Source organism: Rhinolophus sinicus, linkage group LG12 (genome assembly GCF_036562045.2).
Source record: "Rhinolophus sinicus isolate RSC01 linkage group LG12, ASM3656204v1, whole genome shotgun sequence".
Taxonomy (NCBI): Eukaryota; Metazoa; Chordata; class Mammalia; order Chiroptera; family Rhinolophidae; genus Rhinolophus; species Rhinolophus sinicus.
Genome location: NC_133761.1, coordinates 53,645,661 through 53,662,720, shown reverse-complemented (window position 1 = coordinate 53,662,720; position 17,060 = coordinate 53,645,661). Strand labels below are relative to the sequence as shown.

Sequence of the window (17,060 nt, the reverse complement as noted above, 5' to 3'; positions counted from 1 at the left end):
TATAGTCACTCCCACCAGCAGTATGTGAGGGGTCGAATGTCTCCAACCCTAGCAAACACTGGACTTCACTGTAGCAATTCTGGTGTGAAGTATCTCAAGGCTTTGGTTTGCATCTCCCTGATGACTAATGATGCCACCCATCTTCTCATGTGTATATCTTCCTTGGAGAAACATCTATTCAGATCCTTTGCGAATTTTTTAATTGAATTATCTTTATATATTGAGCTGTTCTTTACATATTCTGGATACAATCCCTTATTAGATGTAAGATTTGCAAAATTTCTCCCATTTCTTTGGGTTGTTTTTTCACTTTATTGATGGTGTCCTGTGAAGCACAAAAGTTTTTAATTTTACTACTTGCTTTTGGAGTCATATCAAAGAATCCTGTGCCCAATCCAAGGTCATGAAGATGTATTTACTCCTCTGCTTTCTTTTACACGTTAGCTCTTATATCTATGTCTTTCATCCACTCTGAGTTAATTTTTATGTATCTGTATGAGGTAAGGGTCCAAGTTTCCTCTTTTGCAAGTAGCTATCGAGTTTCCCCAGCACTATTTCTTGCAAAGACTGTTCTTCCCCCATTTGGCAGTCTTGTTGGAAAGCAGTTGACCATAGATGTCTGGGTTTATTTCCGGACTCTCAATTCCATTACGTTAATCTGTGTGTGTGTCATGCCAGTACCAAACTCTTGGTCACTGTTGGTTTGTATTAAAGGTTGTGAAATCTGGAACTGCATCCTCTTTTTTTTCAAGATTGTTTTGGCTATTCTAGGTACATTGCAATTACATATAGATTTTACAAATAGCTTGTCGATTTCAACAAAGAAGTCAAGTGGGGTTCTGATAGAAATAGCATTGAATTTATACATCAGTTTAGGGAGTATTACCATCTTAATGCAAAGTATTCTGATCTATGAACATGGGATATTTTTCCAATTTTTAGATCTTTAGTTTCAACAATGTTTTAGAGTAGTCAGAGTATGTTTTGCACTTTATTCTTAAGTATTTCTTTTTGATGCTATTAGAGATGGAATAATTTTCTTCAGTTTCAGATTGTTCATTTGGAGTGAATAGAAATACAATTGATTTTTGTGTATCAATCTTGTATCCTGCAACCTTACTGAACTCATTTATTCTAATAGGTTTTAGTGCATTCCTTAGGACTTTCTGTATTCCAGATCATGGCATCTGCAAATAGAGATCATTTTACTTCTTCCTTCTCTATCTGGATGCCTTTTACTTATTTTTCCAGTCTAATTGCCCTGGCTAGAACTTCCAATACCATATCGAATAGAATTGTCAAGAGTGAAAATCTTTGTCTTTTTCCTGATCTTAGACATTTAGTCTTGACCATTAAATATGATATTAGTTCTGGGTTTTTCATAGATGCCCTTTATCAGATTAAGTTTCATTCTAGTCCTAATTTGTTGAGTGCTTTTATCATGAAAGGATGTCAGATTTTGTCAAATACATTTTCTGCATCTATTGAGATGACAGGTAGTTTTTGGTTTTCAGTCTATTGATATGTTACAGTAAATCATTTTAACGCATACCCAAGATGCATTTTAATCAGATGTAGTAAGGTGACAGACACAGAGACAACTGCCTTACAATTCTCAAGAGAATGGAACTTGCCACACAGCCATCGGCGGAAATAACCACCGTCAGTCAGAGGCATAAGGAGCCAAGAATCCCCGGTCCACTGTCTTATTTTGGTTTCTGCAGGAGGGAATGGACAAGGCACGCGAGGCAAGTTTGAGCTGGGTTGTTTTACTGAAGTCTGTCCCTCCACCCCACCCCCCACCCGTTACTCCTCAGGAAGGCACAGCTTTCTTCCTCTCTCAGCCACACCCAAGCTGTTACACTGTGCTGACTGCCGGCTGGAAGCTGTTTTCGAAAATGTCCCGGGGGCATAAATTGCTCTACAAATACATTCAGTCAAACTGGTTCCTCTGAAAAGAACAGTTTCTGAGACCCGCGTTTGACATTGTTTCTGACCGCAGTGGGTTCCTGCCAGCCATCTTTTCCCCCCCAGTCCTTGCCCCACTGGACGCCAGAGGGCCTGTAATTTCACCTGTATCTCGAGTCTCTTCTGAGTTGCTTTTCATCACAGACTCCTCTCTTCTTGAGACTGCCATTCGGACTGAATTTCTCTAAGGGGGCAAATGAGTCAATTCCATGGGAAGAGATGAGGTACTGCTCCCTCAGGCAAGATCTGTAAACCAGGGCTCAGGATTTGGGGGTGGGGACAATGGCAAGCTGCTCCGAGTGACATCCCTGCTCCGGAAGCTCCGCACTTGGTGAATACAGCACAGCAGCCCGAGGTCCTCTCAGCCCGTCCCTCCTGGCACGGAACCTCAGGAGCAGGGACGGGAGCACCCAAGGATGCTGCGGTATGCCTCTTCCACGAGTGGGAACTGGGTAGCAGAAGAAACCGCCATTTCCCATCCACACGCTCCCAGGACTTAGCCTCAGCAACAGGTAGATGGGGGCAGGATGAAAAACGCTGACGTCCTGCGCCTCCCGGGAAGAAAGCCCTCTAGCTGGGATCTGGGGAGAGGGGAGCCCTGTGTTCTTGGCTCTGAGTCTGGAGTAGATTCCACTTTGCTGAGCTGGTAGGAGAGGGACAAAATGGCCTTGCTTCAAATACTACAAACTCTAGCTTCTTACTGAATTTTGATCGATTTTCTTGAATAGATGTTTCTTTATTGGCTGTTTGCCCTTACGACAATTTCCAGAGGCTTTAAATGGTTGCTTTTCATGAATTTTCACAGGTTCACTGGGGAGTGGGACAGGAGCTCCTTACATTGTCATACTAGAAGTGGATTTCTCCGCTGCTATAGTTATTGCTGTTAATATAGTTGGGCGTTAGATGGGCTGTTTCAGAAAGTTATGAGTAGAGACAAGCCTTTCAAAAATTCTGAGGGAACAGAAGAGCAACTGCTTTTCATAACAGCTGCTAGAATTATGTAAGTAGAGAATAGAAAGAATGAATGGTACATTCCTGGCTTAATTTCTTGCTAGGTATAAAGACTTGCAAAACAATTAGATGACAAAGAAAAGCTATAAAAATTGATCCTGATTTTGTAATTTGACTATAGAGAGAGAAGAATTCTGGGAGCAAATGTGTGATTTCCATGCATTCAAGGACCACCACCACTATACAAGACCCTAAGAATCCAGAACATATGAAGACATTTACATTTGACCTGGCATATTGGTCTCACAATGGATTTCAAGTGGATCAAGATGGTGTGTTTATTTCCGCTGATCCTAATAGTATATTTGCAAGCCAGGTAAATTGCTTTAAAACACAACTTGAGGTTTTTGGGTTTTTTTTAATGAAGTATTAACGGTATAACAGAACAATAATTTTTTATGCAAGTATGCTACAATATATGCTTCCATTTTGAGAGTTTGATTTTAAATTTATTCATACTAAACATGAGATCCAAAAGTGCAGCTGTTGCCTACATAATTTGCGGGCACTCAAAATGGTTGATTTCCCAATATATTGACATATTTTGAAAAAGGAATGTCAGTCAAGTCAATTATATTTTGCCTGTCTGAGATATGCAAAATAAGCAAAACTTGTAAGGCCCTCAGCGTTTGAAAACTTTTATCAAATATTTATCATGTGCCATGCACTCTTCCACCTTAAAGTTGCTATTTCACATGGGGAGACAGGCACATAAATGCATTCAAATGTTACAGGTTCTGTGATTAAGAATATAGATGGAATACAATGGGGTGTAAATGAGATGTCATTTCAATCTGGACGGAGCTCATTAAGCTTCTTGGATCTGTGTGTTTATAGTTTCTATCCAATCTGGAGACATTTCAGCCATCATTTCTTCAAGTCTTTTTTTGTCCTCCTCATTCCTCTGTGACTCTAGTTATATGTATGTGTGAGACTGTCCCATAGGTCACTGAGGCCCGTTCACTTCAACCCAGACTTTTCTCTGTTCTGTCCGCCTGCTCATCTTCCACAACTCGGCCCAAAGATTATAACCTTTATTAAACCACCCCTAAAAATACCCTCTGTCAAATAGTTTTTACTTCACAAACTCACGGAAAGGATTCTATGGACCCTGGAATGCACCATCGCACTAGAGCAATTAATAATAATAATAATAATGATAAAATCAAACAGAAGCAGAACTAATGAGTCAATTGTGGGGAGATGGAATTATGAAACAATCCAAAACATGGCAGGAAACTAGCAAGATGGTAGACTTAATGCCAGCCATATTGATTACTATACAAATGTAAATAAACATGCCAACTAAAAGGCAGAGATGATCAGATTTGATAGGAAAAGTAAGATCCAACTCTATCTGTTGTCAGAAACCCAATTTAAATAGATACCTAGCATGTAAGCATTAAGAAAAAGAAAATTAGAGGCTATATTTACATCATACAAAGTAGGCTTCAGAACAAGGAATATTTCATAAAGCTAAAGTAATTAATTCATTAAGAAGACATGCCATCCTAAATGGGCATGTACCCAATCACAGAACTTCAAAGTACATGAAGCAGAAACTGCTAGAGATTGAATGAGAAATAGACCAATCTACAATTATTTCATCACTCCTCTCTGAGTAGAACAAATAACAACAACAACAACAACAAAAATCAGTAATATAGAAGACGAGTACTACACTAGCAACCTAACTGACAATTCTAAAACACCTCTGCTACCCCCACCCAACCACAGCACTACACATCCTTTTTCAAGTGAACAGGGAACTTTCATTATGATTGCCTATATTCCGGATCATAAAACTAGTCTCAACAAATGTAAGATAACTGAAACCATACAAAGTATGTTCTCTGACCACATGGAATTAAACTAGAAAGAAATGAAAGATATTAGGAAAATCCACAAATATTTAGAAAATAACAGACTTCTAAATAATCCATAGATGAAGGAATAAATCATAAAGGGAAATTAGTAAATATTTTTAACTGAATGAAAATCAAAAGCATCTACCAAAATTTAGCAATGCAGCTAAAGCACGGCTTAGAGAAGTTTTGTAGCATTAACTGATTATATTAGAAAAGAACAATCTCAAATCAACATTCTAGGCTTCTGTCTAACAATTTAGAAAATGAAGAGCCAATTAAATACAAAATGAGCAGAGGAAGATATAAGAAAGATTAGAGCAGTAATTAATGTAAAACAGTAAAACTGAAAAAAAAAAAAAGAGAAAAAAAATTAATGAACCCAGAAGCTGGTTCTTTGAAAAGATCGATGAAATTGATAAACCTGTAGCCAAATGGATCAAGGAAAAAGACATAAATTACCAAGATGAGAAATGAAGGCGATATTACTGCAACTCTTAAACACATTTAAAAAGTAAAAGAGAATATTATGAACAACGTAATGCCAATAAATTCACCAAGACATAAAATGGACACAAACTACTTAAGTTCACACAAAAAGGGGTAACTCAAGTAGCTCTATACCCATTAAAGAAATTGAATTTAGAGTTAAAAACCTCACAGAGAAATCTCTAGGTCCAGATGCCTTTGCTATGAATTCTACCAGAGAAAGAAATAATGAGAACTCTCCAAAAATATAAAAAGAAAAGAAAAAAAAAGAAGGAAATCTTACAAATAATAGAAAAAGGAACATTCATTTTCTGAGGCCAGCACAAGAAAACTAGCCAAAGATATCACAAAAACACTACAGGCCAATTATCCTTCATGAACATAGACACAAAAATTATTAACAAAATTTTAGCAAATAGAATTGAATAATATACTTAAAAAGTAATACATCACTATTAAGTGGGCCTTTTCCTGGGTATGTAAGATTGGCTTAACATTTGAATAATAATGTAATTCATTATATGAATAGAATACAGGAGGAAAGAATACATGATCAGATGCCAAAAAAAAAAAAAATTTGACAAAATTCAACATCCAATCATAATTAAAACTCTAAGCAAACTGGAAATGGGAGGGAGCTTCCTAGAAATAGAACTTCCCTGAAATACATAGGTAACATCACATTTGATGGTGAAACACTGAATGCTTCCTCCTAAGATTGGGGATAGGGCAAGGAAGTCCAATCTCATCATTTCTACACATTTACTGCAGGTCCTAGCCAGGGCAATAAGGCAATTAATAGGAAATAAGTGACATAAGTGTAGATAAAAAAAGTCAAGCTATGTGCACATTACACGATTACCTATGCAAAAACTAAGGAATTGACAATGATGCAGAATAACATTTGACAAAACTCAACATCCATTTATGACAAACACTCTCAACAAAATGGGTCTAGGAAAGTACCTCAACATAATAAAGTCCATATATGACAAACCCTTAGCTAGTATCATAGTTAACAGTGAAAAACTGAAATCTTTTCCTATGAGGTCAGGAACAAGAGAAGAGTGCCCACACTTATTCAACTTAGTAGTGGAGCAATCAAGCAAGAAAAAGAAATGAAAGGCATTCAAATTGGAAAGAAGTAAAGCTGTAACTATTTGCAGATGCATGATTGTATATATAGAAAACCCTAAAGTTTCCACCAAAAAAAATATTAGAAATAATAAACACAGTAAAGTTGCAGAGTACAAAATCAATATACAAGTATCTGCTGTGTTTCTATACACTAACAATGAAAAACCAAAAGAGTGAAATTAGGAAAACAATCACATTTACAACTGTAACAACTACAACAAAAAAATACCTAGTAATAGATTTAACCAAGGAGGTAAAAGACCTATACACTGAAAACTGTAAGCATTGTTAAAAAAAAAAATTGAAGGGCAGCCAGTTAGTTCAGTTGGTTAGAGTGCAGTGCTCTTAACAACAAGGTTGCCGGTTCAATCCCCACATGGGCCACTGTGAGCTGCACCCTCCACAACTAGACCGAAATAACTACTTGACTTGGAGCTGACAGGTCCTGGAAAAACACACTTAAAATAAATAAAAGTTAAAAAAAAAAATACATTGAAGACGACACAAAGAAATAGAAAGATACTCAGTGCTCATGAATTGGAAGAATTAACATTTTTTAAATATCCAGATTACCAAAAGCAATCTACAGACTTAATGCAATCCCTATCAAAATCTCAACAGCATTTTTCACAGAAATAGAACAATCAAAACCCTAAAATTTTTTGGAACTACCGTGTTTCCCCGAAAATAAGACTGGGTCATATATTAATTTTTGCTCCACTAGGGCTTATTTTCAGGGAATGTCTTATTTTTTCATGTACAACAATCTACATTTATTCAGTTACAGTCATGTCATCTTCTGGAACATCATCATAAAGAACTAAATGTGTCCGTCTGGCTGAGGTCTTAACTGGGGCTTATTTTCAGGGAAACACGGTACAAAAGACCCCCACTAGCCAAAGCACCCTGAGAAAAAAAGAACAAAGCCAGAGGGATCACATTCCCTGAATTCAAATTATATTTCAAAGCTATAGTAACCAAAACAGTATGGTACCGACAGAAAGACACACGGAACAGAATCAAGAGCTGGAAATAAATGTATATGGACAACTAATTTATGACAAGGGAGCCAAGAACATACAATGGAGAAAGAAAATCTCTTCAATAAATGGTGCTGGGAAAATTGAACCACCACATGCAAAAGAATGAAACTAGACTAATATCTTATACCGTACAGAAAAATTATTTCAAAACAGATTAAAGACTTGAATGTGAGACCTGAAATCATGAAATACATAGAAGAAAATGTAGGTGGTAAGCTACTTGACATCCTTTTTAGTGATGTTTTTGTGGATTCAACTCCAATGGTAAGGGAAACAAAATAAAGAAAGAAATGGGACAACCTAAACTAAAAGGTTTCTGCACAGCAAAGGAAACTATCAACAAAGTGAAAAGGCAACCTACTGAATGGGAATAGATTTCTGTAAATCATACATTTGATACAGGTTTGATACACAAAATATATAAAGAACCCATCCATCTCAATAACAACAATAACAAAAAATGATTGAAAAATGGGCAGAGGATCTGAGTAGACATTTTTCCAAAGAAGACATAAAGATGGCCAGCAGGCACTTGAAAAGGAGTTCAAACATCACTAATTATTAGGGAAATGCAAATCGAGCCCACATGAGCTATCATGTCGCACCTGTTAGAATGGGTGTCATTAAAAAGACAAGAAACAACAAGTGTTGGAGAGAATGGGAAGAAAAGGAAACCCCTGAGCACTGGTGGTTGGCATGTAAATTAGTACAGCGACTATGGAAAACAGTATGGAGATTTCTCAAAAAAAAAATTAAGAATAGAACTACCATATGATCTAGCTACTGCTCTTATGGGTATCTATCTCAGAAATACAAAAAACACTAGTTCAAAAAGATATATGCACCCTTATGTTCATTGCCGCATTACTTACAATAGCCAAGAAATGGAAACGACCTAAGTGTCTAGCAACAGATGAATGGATAAATGTGAGACACATACACACACACACACAGAGGAATACTATTCAGTCATAAAAAGGTGAAATCCTGCCATTTGTGACAACATGGATCAACCTTGTGGGTATTACACTAAGTGAAATAAGTCAGGTGAAAAAAGACATACTGTATGATGCTGCTCATATGTGGAATGTAAAACAAAAACAATAAAACAAATGAACAAACAAAACAAACTTACAGGCAGACAACAGATTGGTGGTTACCAGAGTGGGGTCAACTGCATGGTGATGGGTAGAAACTAGACTTTTTGGTGAACATGATATAGTACATACTGATGACAATTTATGCACATGAGACATAAATGTTCTAGACCAGGGGTGTCCAAATTGCGGCCTGCGGGCCAACTGCAGCCTGCAATCCATTTTTAATTGGCCCACAGCAAATTCCAAAAATATATTTAGTTTACTTAAATAAACCAGGTGAGGCAATACGTACTTCACCTCAAGTGAGTGGCCCAGTTGTTTGTGTATTTTACTGCATATGGCCCTTGGTAAAAAACATTGAAAAAAGTTTGGATACCCCTGTTCTAGACCAATGCTACCTCAATAAAAAGTAAATGTTTTAAAAAGCTACTACAGTTAATAATTGTGTTTAGCAAGGTCAACACTCAAAAATCAATAGTCCTTCTCTATGCTAGCAGTGAAAAACTTAAAATTGAAATTTTAAAATATTTACAATATCAAAAGCATAACATACTTTAAGGATAAAATTTTAAAAATATGTGCACAAGCTGTACACTATAAAACATTACTGAAAGGAAAACTTAAATGAATCAGACGACAGTATTATTAAGAAGTCAAATTGATCAATAGATTTAAAGGAATCTCAATCACAATCCCAGCAGTAATTTTTTTGTAGAAATTGATATATTATTTCAGTAACTTACATGGAATTGTAAAGGACTTTGAAGAGCCAAAATTATTTAAAAGAGAATAAAGTTGAGTAACTGAAAACCCACAATAGAGCTGCAGTAATCAAGACAGCCTGGCATTGCCTTAAAAAAAAAAAAAAAAAAAAGATATACGAGTAGATCAAAGGAACAGAATATAGCGTCCAAAAATAGATCCTCATATATCTTCAATTGTTTTTTCTTTAAAAAAAAAAAAAAAAAAGATGCTATATGGGGTTGAATCGTGTTCCCCCCAAATTTATATCCACCCAGAACCTAAGAATGTGACCTCATTTAGAAACTGGATATTTGCAGATATCATTAGGTGAGATGAGGTCTTACTGGATTAGAGTGGGCCCCAAATCCAGTTCTTGTAAGATGGGGGAGATCTGGACATCCGGACCCACAGGGGAAGGCCATGTGGCAATGGAGGCTGAGATCGACGTGATGCAGCTATAAGCCAAGGACTGCTGGGAGCCAGACGTTAGGAAGAGGCAAGAAAGGATTTTTCCCTGGAAACTTAAAAAAGACTGTGGCCTCGCCCACACCTTGATTTTGGACTTCTAGCCCCAGATCTGTGAAAGAAAAAATTTCTGTTGTTTTTAGTAACCTAGTTTGTGTAATTTGTTATGGCAGTCCTAGGAAACTAGGTGACAAGATTCTTCAAAATCAAACAGATGTCAAAATTAAACATTTGTCGGGGTGGCCGGATGGCTCAGTTGGTTAGAGCGTGAGCTCTTAACAACAAGGTTGCCGGTTCAATTCCCGCATGGGATGGGGGGCTGCGCTCCCTGCAACTAAGATTGAACACGGTGACTGGACTTGGAGCTGAGCTGTGCCCTCCGCAACTAGATTGAAGGACAATAACTGATGGGTCCTGGAAAAGCACACTGTTCCCCAATATCCCCCAATTTAAAAAAAAAAAAAAAAAAGACAAGACCATGCCATAATAGCATTTGAACACAAATGTGAGCATTAAAAAAAAATTTAAACATTTGTCTTTCAACAAATGATGCTGGAGATATTACTGTTTCCCTGGAAATAAGACCTAGCCAATCAGCTCTAATGCGTCCTTTGGAGCAAAAATTAATGTATAGTAAGACCGGGTCTTAATTTTTGCTCCAAAAGACGCATTAGAGCTGATTGTCCAGCTAGGTCTTATTTTCGGGGAAACACGGTTATATCCATGTGGGAAAATATAAGCTTCAATTCTTTCCTCACACCATATACAAAATGAACGCAAAATTAATCATAGACCTAAAATTATAAAGCCTCTGAAAGAAGAAAAATGTCATGATCTCAGATTTGGCAAAGATGTGTGATAGGACACAGACCATAAACAAAAAATATTTGATAAATGAGACACATTAAAAAACAAACAAAAATCTTTGCTCTTTGAGAGCTACCAGAAAGAACATGAAAAGGCAAGCCACAAAGAAAAAAATATATATCTGATAAAGTATACAAAATATATAATGCATCCTTACAACTTAATATTTTTTAAAAAGTGTGTTTTTTAAATGGCAGAAGATTTGATCAGGTCTTCACCAAAGAAGACATATAAATTACCTAAAACCAATGAAAAAGTACCCAATTTCATTAGGGAAATGCAAATTAGTACCATCATTAGGTGATACTACAGATCGCTGAGAATGACAAAAATTAAAACCTGACGATACCAAGTGCTGACATGCATGTGAAACAACTGGAACCCGCACACAGTCCTCATGGCGATGCAAAAAGTCTCAATAATTTTGGAAAACTGGCAGTTTCTTTAAAATTTAAGCACATGCTTAACCATACAATCCAACAATACCTAGAGAAATAAAAATATGTATCCTCAAAACACCTGTAGGCAAACATCCATAGCAAATTTATACATATTATAGTCCTAAACTAGAAACGCAAATGTCCATCAGACTTGTGAAGGGATAAGAAAGCTGTGCTATATTTACAAAGCAGAATACAATTCAGCATAAAAGGAATTAATGAGTACATGCAACAACATGGATGAATCTCAAAGCGTTGTACTAAGTGCAAGAAGGCTCATACAAAAGACTACAAACTGTAATTTAATTCCACTTAAATGACAACTCTAGAGAACACAAAACTGTAGTTACACAAAGTAAATCATTGGTGGGGAGGGGCTGAAGTGGGGAGGCAGAGACTGAGGGCAAAGCAGCTGAAGGGGGAACTTGATGAAATGATTAAAAACTTTAAAAATCTTCATTGTAATGGTCATCACAGGGCCAAATACACATGTCAAAACTCATATACATACATGAAACTTGACACTTTAATGAAGTTAAGGAATATTAATTTTACTTCAATAAAGATAGCATTTTTCAAAAAGAATAAGATATCAAGGAATTAACTTAACCAAGGAGGTGAAAGACTTATACTCTGAAAACTATGACACTGATGAAAGAAACTGAAGAAAACACAAATAAATGGAAAGATATTTTATGCTCATGGATTGGAAGAATATTGTTAAAATGTCCATACTACCCAAAGAAATACAGTAAGTGTTCACTTAACATTGTTGTAGGTGCTTGGAAACTGGAATTTTATCTGAAGCAATGTATACCGAAACCAATTTTTCCTAAGGCTAATTCGTACAAACAAGGGTTAAGTTCCTACAGCATATTTCTAGTCACAAAAACAGCACCAAACTTTTAAACAGTCAAAACACTTCTAACATTAAACATTGAAATAAATGTGAGCCACACATACATTTAAGAAAGATTAATAAAAACAAATCACATAATTATTTTCCAACCGGCTGACTCTCATTTAGGGTGACAGGTGGCTGCAGCCTCTCCAGGCAGCTCAGGGTACCAGGCGGGACCCACCCTGGACATCACACCCTCCCATGGCAGGGCCACTCACACCCACACACATACTCACACTGGGGCAATGTAGACATGCCGATTCACTCAACTGCACATCGTTGGGGTGTGGGAGGAACCTGGAGTCCCCAGAGAAAACCCACGCAGACGTGGGAAGAATGTGAAAACCCACGCAGACAGTGGCCCCAATGGGAATCAATTTTTGTTTTTCTCATTAACATAATAACAAAACTACATTGAATGAAACAACAGTGCTCGAGGACCTGTTGTATACAGATTCAATGCAATTGCTATCAAAAATTCAAATGACGTTTTTCACAAAAGTAGAATCAACAATCCTAAAATTTGTTTGGAACCATAAAAGATCCTAAATAGCCAAAGCAACCTTGACAAAGAAAAACAAAGCTGGGGGCATCACACTTTCTGATTTCGAACTATATTACAAAGCTAAAGTAATCAAAACAGTATGATACTGGCATACAAATGGGCACATAATTCAATGGAACAGAATAGAGCGCCCAGAAATAAACCCACGCATATATGGTCAATTAATTTACAACAAAGAAGCCAAAAATATACAATGGGGAAAGTACAGTCTTTTCAATAAATGGTGTTGGAAAAACTAGACAGCCACATACAAGAGAATGAAAATGGACCCTTACCTTACATCACTCACAAAAATTAACTCAAAATGGATTAAATACTTGAACATAAGACCTGAAACCATAAGACTCCTAGAAGAAAACATAGACAGTAAATTACTAGCCAACAGTCTTGACGAATCATTTGGGTTTCACACCAAAAGCAAAAATAAATAAGTGGGACTACATCAAATAAAAAAATCTGTACATAAAGGAAACCGTCAACAAAATGAAAATGCAGTATATGGAATGGGAGAAAATATTTGCACGTCATATATCTGACAGCAGTTACTATCCAAAATTTATAAAGAACTCATACAACTCAATAGCAAAATCCCAAATACTCCAATTTAAAAGTGAGCAGAGGAACTGAATAGGCATTTTTCCAAAGACGACACACAAATAGCCAACAATTTGACATGAAAAGGTGCTCAACATCACTAATTATTAGGGAAATGAACATCAAAGCCACAATGAGGTATCATCTCATACTTCACATGGTTATCATCAAAAAGACAAGAAGTGAGTGTCGGCGAGAAGGGGGAGAAAAGGGGAACCTGGTGCACTGTTGGTGGGAATGAAAATTGGTGCAGGGTCCTCAAAAAATTAAAAATAGAACTACCATGTGATCCAGCAATTCCAGTTCTGGAAATATATTCAAAGGAAATGAAATCACTATCTTGAGAAAGATATCTGCACTCCCATGTTCATTATAACATTCTTTATAATAGCCAAGACATGAAAACAATCTAAATGTCCATCCACGGAGGAACGGATAAAGAAGATGTGACACTGACACACACACCCCCACACACCCATATATAATGGAATATTATTCAGTCATAAAAAGAAGGAAATCCTGCCATTTGTGTCAACATGGATGGACCTTGGGGGCATTCGACTAAGTGAAATAAGTCAGACAGAAAAGACAAATACTATATGTACTCATCTAAATATAAAATAAAAAAGCACTGAACTCATGAATACAGAGAATAGATTGATGGTTGTCAGAGGTGGAGGTTTGGGGGTGGGGAAAATGGATGAAGAGGGTCAAAAAGTACAAACTAACTTCTAGTTATAAGATAAATAATTCCTGGAGATTTAAAGTACAGCACGGTGACTGTAATTAATAACACTGTACTGTATATTTGAAAGTTATCAAGGGAGTAGATTTTAGAAGTTATCACAAGAAAAGAATTATAACTATGTGAGGTGAGGGATGTTAACTAAACTTATTCTGGTAATAATGATTTGATATATGTATATATTGTGAAATTCTGTTGTACACCTAAAACTAATCTAATGTTGTAGGTCAATTAGATCTCAATTTTTAAAAAGATAGTTTTAAAGATTGCAAGAACTGTGCTGTAAAGAAACCTGACTAACTTTGTCAACAGCTTTTCCTCATCCCCAAATGAGGGCGACTGTATTTTTTGTTAATCTCCTATTAAGATACAGCAGAATTATTGTTTCATGTGCTATAGTGGAGGAAAATGTCTCATCTAGTTGATTATGGGATGGTGAGTAGGAAGAAATTAGAACTGCAGAGCTATGACTTCTTGGCATATGTTAACATAAGCCAAATATATAAATAGCTGATACGCAAAATACAGAGGGTGCCAAAAAATGCATACACATTTTAAAAAATGAAAAAATGTATTAAAATTATGCTGATGGTAACCACTTTGAGCACCTGTTGTAATTGCAGAAGTCAAACATGACTTGTGTTCATCTTTTGTTATCGGTATATATTGAGCATTACAATTTAACACAGATTTTTTCCTTTCTTAAAATGTGTATACATTTTTTTGGCAGCCTCTGTATATTTCAATGGGAAACTATACAGCTAACAAAATTGATAGAATGATTTTGTTCTCTAAGATTTTTATTTCGTAAAACTCTGTATTACTTGGTTGAAGTTTTGAATCTATAAAAAGTGACAATAAAAACGTTTTTCCCAATCTCCACAGAGGGCAGAAGAGACAGAAACACTGGTTACTTTAGTAAGCTTACTCAGTCAGCACTCCTTAGGTTTAACTAATAGCTCCAAAAGTAGCCTAGATACCTACTACATAAATACATTTTCCCCCCCTGGTAAATGTATGGTCCCCCTGTTCTGAGAAACCACTGGTCAATTTCCACGTTTTAGGCCTGGAGCTTCCATAACCCTTCACTATAATAATGACCCTTCCATAACCCTTCACTACTCATTTCTCATGAGAAATGAATAGTATAAGAAAATTAGGTATGGTCTATTTTCCTTCTATAAAGCATGCTATGTTGCTATGTGCATCTTTCCCAGAAATAAAAATTATATAAATTAGACAAGGGTACACATTGGAACAAATGGAGCATATAATGCTTACTTTCTATTTCATTGATAGGAGAAAGCAGAGAGAATGTACTCTTTGAAGCAGTCTCAAGTTAGAGAATTAATCCAGGTGATGGGTATGGCCCAGAGAATAAGGGTCAGACCACGTCCTCTTTCAGGCAACCATGGGCATAGGACCTGTGTCTCCTACTTTTTAAAAAAGGGTGCACATGTAAATGTGTGTGTGCTGGAGAAATGCTTCAGAACCGCTAGGTCTTGAGAAAAAAGAACAGAGTTCATCAGCAGAGGGCTAAGATTAATGTGGGAATTTTGTGATGTTATTGTTTGGATGACACAATGAAGAGAAAGTAGAAAATGCTTCCACAGGCCTCAGTCCCTTGGGGCCTTGACATTTTTGTCTAATTGCTGAAAGTTGAAGACCCAGCCCAGGTACTGGCAAGGCTGTAGAATACACACATTTATTATTGATGGATACCAGCTACCCTGTTTCCCAGAAAATAAGAACTAGCCGGACAATTAGCTCTAATGCATCTTTTGGAGCAAAAACTAATATAAGACCCTGTCTTTTGTTATATTATATAAGATCGGGTCTTATGTTATAGTAAAATAAGACTGGCTCTTCTATTAATTTTTGCTCCAAAAGATGCATTAGAGCTGATTGTACAGCTAGGTCTTATTTTCGGGGAAACAGTATTAGGTTGGTGCAAAAGGTTATTTTTGCTTAAAAGGTTATTTTCAACCTTTTAAGCCGCAATTACTTTTACACCAACCTCCTAGTTGGAGATCCGTGGTGATCAGTGTTTTCCAAACTGACAGATCCTGGATTTTGGTTTCCAGCTTTCTTCCGTTGGTTCTAAGATAACATACAGTTCAAGCAGGTCCTAGGATGCTAAGTAAGGCGGAAGTCATCAAGACCAGAATATTCAGGTTTTAAGGCTATTGTGAAAAGCCTGTGTTGAGTGTGATGCCTGCCATCTTCTTTCCAGAGAGATGTTTTCCACGACCTTGGCCGGGGGATTCTGGACAGTGCCTGGCAAGGCTACAATGCCACGCTCCTGGCCTACGGCCAAACTGGCTCTGGAAAAAGCTACTCCATGATCGGGTTTGGTGCAAACAAGGGGATCATTCCCAATGTGTGCGAAGAGCTCTTTCAAGCAGTTGAGAACCGGGAGAGAAATCAAGAATGCCAGGTAGTATTCTGAAAGCCCTTCTTTACGAGTTTCTTTCGTTTCTTTTTTTTTTTTTTTTTTTTTTTCTGTTTTGGAAATCCTCCGCCCCAAATGGAAGTTATCAGCATCTCTAATTTAGGCTAATGCTAATTTTTCATGCCAAAATCCTTATGACATGATTACAAAATCAAGTAGCAGCTAAACAAAATGTTGAATTTTTCTGGTTCTAGGGAGACAAACCCAAGGAAATACAGAGAGTGCCAAACAAATGTATACACATTTTAAGAAAGGAAAAACACTATTAAAATTGTAATACTCATTATATACCGATAATAAAAGATAAATACAAATCACATTTGGCTTCTGCAATTACAAGAGGTGCTTACAGTGGTTACCATCAGTGTCCAGACACTTCTGATTACGGCGAACTACTGCTTGAGCAACGTTGACCAAAGTGTCCACTTGTATACATTTATTTGGCACCCCCAGTATTTTTAAGAAGTGTTCTGAGCATCATGGAAGCAGACAGCTTCAATATTAGCACTAATGAGGTATTATTGTTGAAACTTATATAACAAAACCTCAGCTGACTCAAATCAGTGTTTTCCTTTGCTCCCCTTCTTCTACCAAGGTTGTGTTCTCATCTGAATTTATTGATTTATTTCTAAGTAAAGACGTTATTTTGTTTCCTAGTTGTCACAGCATAGTTT

The 17,060-nt window shown here is 36.7% G+C and overlaps 1 protein-coding gene across 4 annotated transcripts in view; it reads left to right on the top strand.

The window, feature by feature from the left end:
- Positions 1-1,899: 1,899 nt before the first annotated feature.
- Positions 1,900-17,060, top strand: part of LOC109446977 (kinesin-like protein KIF28P) — a 50,470-nt gene continuing 35,309 nt past the window's right edge. Inside the window, exons 1-3 of one of the 4 annotated variants that reach the window (XM_074316896.1) lie at positions 1,901-2,392; positions 3,101-3,295; positions 16,168-16,371. In XM_074316896.1, the coding sequence (XP_074172997.1) occupies positions 3,137-3,295; positions 16,168-16,371 (363 nt within the window). In that variant the 5' untranslated portion in view covers positions 1,901-2,392; positions 3,101-3,136. Of the gene's footprint in view, positions 2,481-3,100; positions 3,296-16,167; positions 16,372-17,060 lie in introns of all 4 variants that reach the window. The other 3 variants (XM_074316895.1, XM_074316897.1, XM_074316898.1) reach the window with 3 other exon arrangements.